A 2277-nucleotide genomic window follows, 5' to 3' on the forward strand; every position below is an offset into this window, starting at 1 on the left:
GAACACAATTAGATTTTTCCAGGTCATTTGGTCATTTTAATCAGTTTCCAGGTGGTTCCATGACTGGAAAACAAGTGTAATATCCAGGTTTTCCAGGACATGTGGGAACACAGCAGTCACACTGACATGGCTGCTTTCATTTTCATTTGTTTCTGTGTTTTTCAAACATTCTTGCAGGTCGCAGACTGTCTCAAATTATAGATACACCGATTATCCTAAAACAACTTTAAGGTTTTGCAGAAATATATGAGGATTCAATTGGCCAAAACAATCACATATGTGCAATATCTTGCTTGGAAAAGGACTCCAAGGATTAAAGTTTATTTTACTGGTCATTTAAACACAGGCTGTGGGAATGAAATGTCAATACTATTCCCTGTTCTACTTTTAAAAAACAAAATAAAAAATGTGATTAATAGAGTTCATAAAAATGTTTCAAAAAAGATATTTGATATTTATTCCATTATTGTGGCACATTAGTAAAGCATTAACGTTACATATAAATATCTAAAGGTGGCATTCAAAATCAGTCGTTTTATTTTCAAATCTGCAGACATTCTTCTAAATACACGTTTTTTTTTTCATTTATATTTAAACCTTTAAATGTACATTCTCACATAAATGTATGTTACATTTGCATTTTATTTTTTATTTTTTTTTGGGGGGGCAGCTGACACCCTATGCTACCCCTTTAGATCCGTCCCTGTAAATAAACTCTAACAACATTGTAATGTTTAACGTTAACTCTTGACGTTAGCTAACGTCATGTTTCAGTGCGAGTTAACATTTTGCTCCGAGGTAACGAAGTGTTAGCTAACGTTAGGACAACCACAGTACAGGTCAGTTAGCGATATTAGGTTTCTGCAGTGATAACGTTAGCCGACGTGGCAAGGTGCTGTTGACACAAACACCACTTTACTTACCCATGCGTATCTGTACGCTGGCTGTAGCAACGTTTGTGCCATAGTTGAAGTCATCTTCAATTGAAGACCTGGGGTATTTCTCACTACTCATCGTGCTGCTGTAACGCTCTCTCAACAAGACGCAGGAGGGTAGACACTGCTGTGGATCCGACAGAATACGGAAGGACTGGCGTTTAAGGATTAGGAGGCAGCGCCGTCGTCATCACGCCATTACGTTCACCTCGCGCTCAGGCCTCAGGCTTGACGTCGAATAACCTTTATTGAATATTTCCAACGGACAATGCGGATGAAGGAATAAATAAACTAAAACGGAAAACAATAGGGGAAAACATTAGGCTACATTTAGACATTAGCTCCACTGTAATGCACGAATTTACAGTCTTTACAACTTTCTTATTAGTACATCATTTGTTTGTAATATTTGTTATATATTGCTCAATATTTTTATGAGAAATAGAAACAATGGCCATTAAGGAACCTTAATAACCAAATAATTAGGCCTATAATAATTTCAAGATGTTTGATGTATGCTTGTTTTAAGTTTTTGACTATTCGTTAAATAAAGCAAAATCAACAATTAAATAAATGAAATGTAATAAACTTGCTTCCTTGGTAAATTTGCTGTAAACAAATCTAGACACAACTAAATAGAAACAAAAGAAAACAAAACTAAAGAAAACATTATTCTTGAGTTTTCTAACCAGCAGGTCATTAGTAAGGCATTATTAGTAATAATATTACTTTTCTTTTTCTAATCGTGGAGGAAACCAGTTTGGAAGATTACATTCAGCATTACTTTAATTTTTAACAAACAAAACTATGTTTTAATCACCGTAAGACCAATTTTGTGTATCAGAAAAGTAATATAACTAGTAGTGCACTAATTACTGTTGGCAGGGAGTAATGTTAAATGTAATAATATTACTTTTGTATTACTTATTATTAGAAAGAGTAATGAGTAAGAAATTTGACTTAACTCCCTTAACTTTTTATGAGTAACAGCTCAACACCGTTCTTGAGTATTCAACAGGATTAAATGTTTGTGTGACAATGTAATAACATGGAAAAGAAACAACCTCCTTTTGAAACAAACAATGTGCGGTTCTTGTTGTTTTAAGGACTGCAAAAAACAACAACACAGAAAACGGGCTCTACTAGCAGGATGTCTCAGTGACTGAGATAAGGCTTAACCATAAGGAACCAATGAAAATGTCACTACTGTTCCAAATACAATAACGCTGAGGAGAATATGGTGCTTGCCATGCCAATAGAGCTGGTTTATGGGAGTTCTTAAAAAAAATTGCTTGATGTCTATTACATCATCATGCTGCATTAAAAACACACTTTGAATGTG

At 34.5% G+C, this 2277-nt stretch overlaps 1 protein-coding gene across 1 annotated transcript in view; it reads right to left on the reverse strand.

Annotated features, from left to right (window-relative positions):
• Window positions 1-1121, reverse strand: part of tmbim4 (transmembrane BAX inhibitor motif containing 4) — a 7479-nt gene extending 6358 nt beyond the window's left edge. The window contains exon 1 of the mRNA XM_035675105.1: window positions 924-1121. Coding sequence (XP_035530998.1) covers window positions 924-1014 — 91 coding nt within the window. The 5' untranslated portion in view covers window positions 1015-1121. The remainder of the gene's footprint in view (window positions 1-923) is intronic.
• Window positions 1122-2277: the final 1156 nt, after the last annotated feature.

The sequence above is a fragment of the Morone saxatilis genome, unplaced genomic scaffold, assembly GCF_004916995.1.
Source record: "Morone saxatilis isolate NCDOM2014 unplaced genomic scaffold, NCSU_SB_2.0 Contig10, whole genome shotgun sequence".
In the NCBI taxonomy this organism is placed as follows: domain Eukaryota; kingdom Metazoa; phylum Chordata; class Actinopteri; family Moronidae; genus Morone; species Morone saxatilis.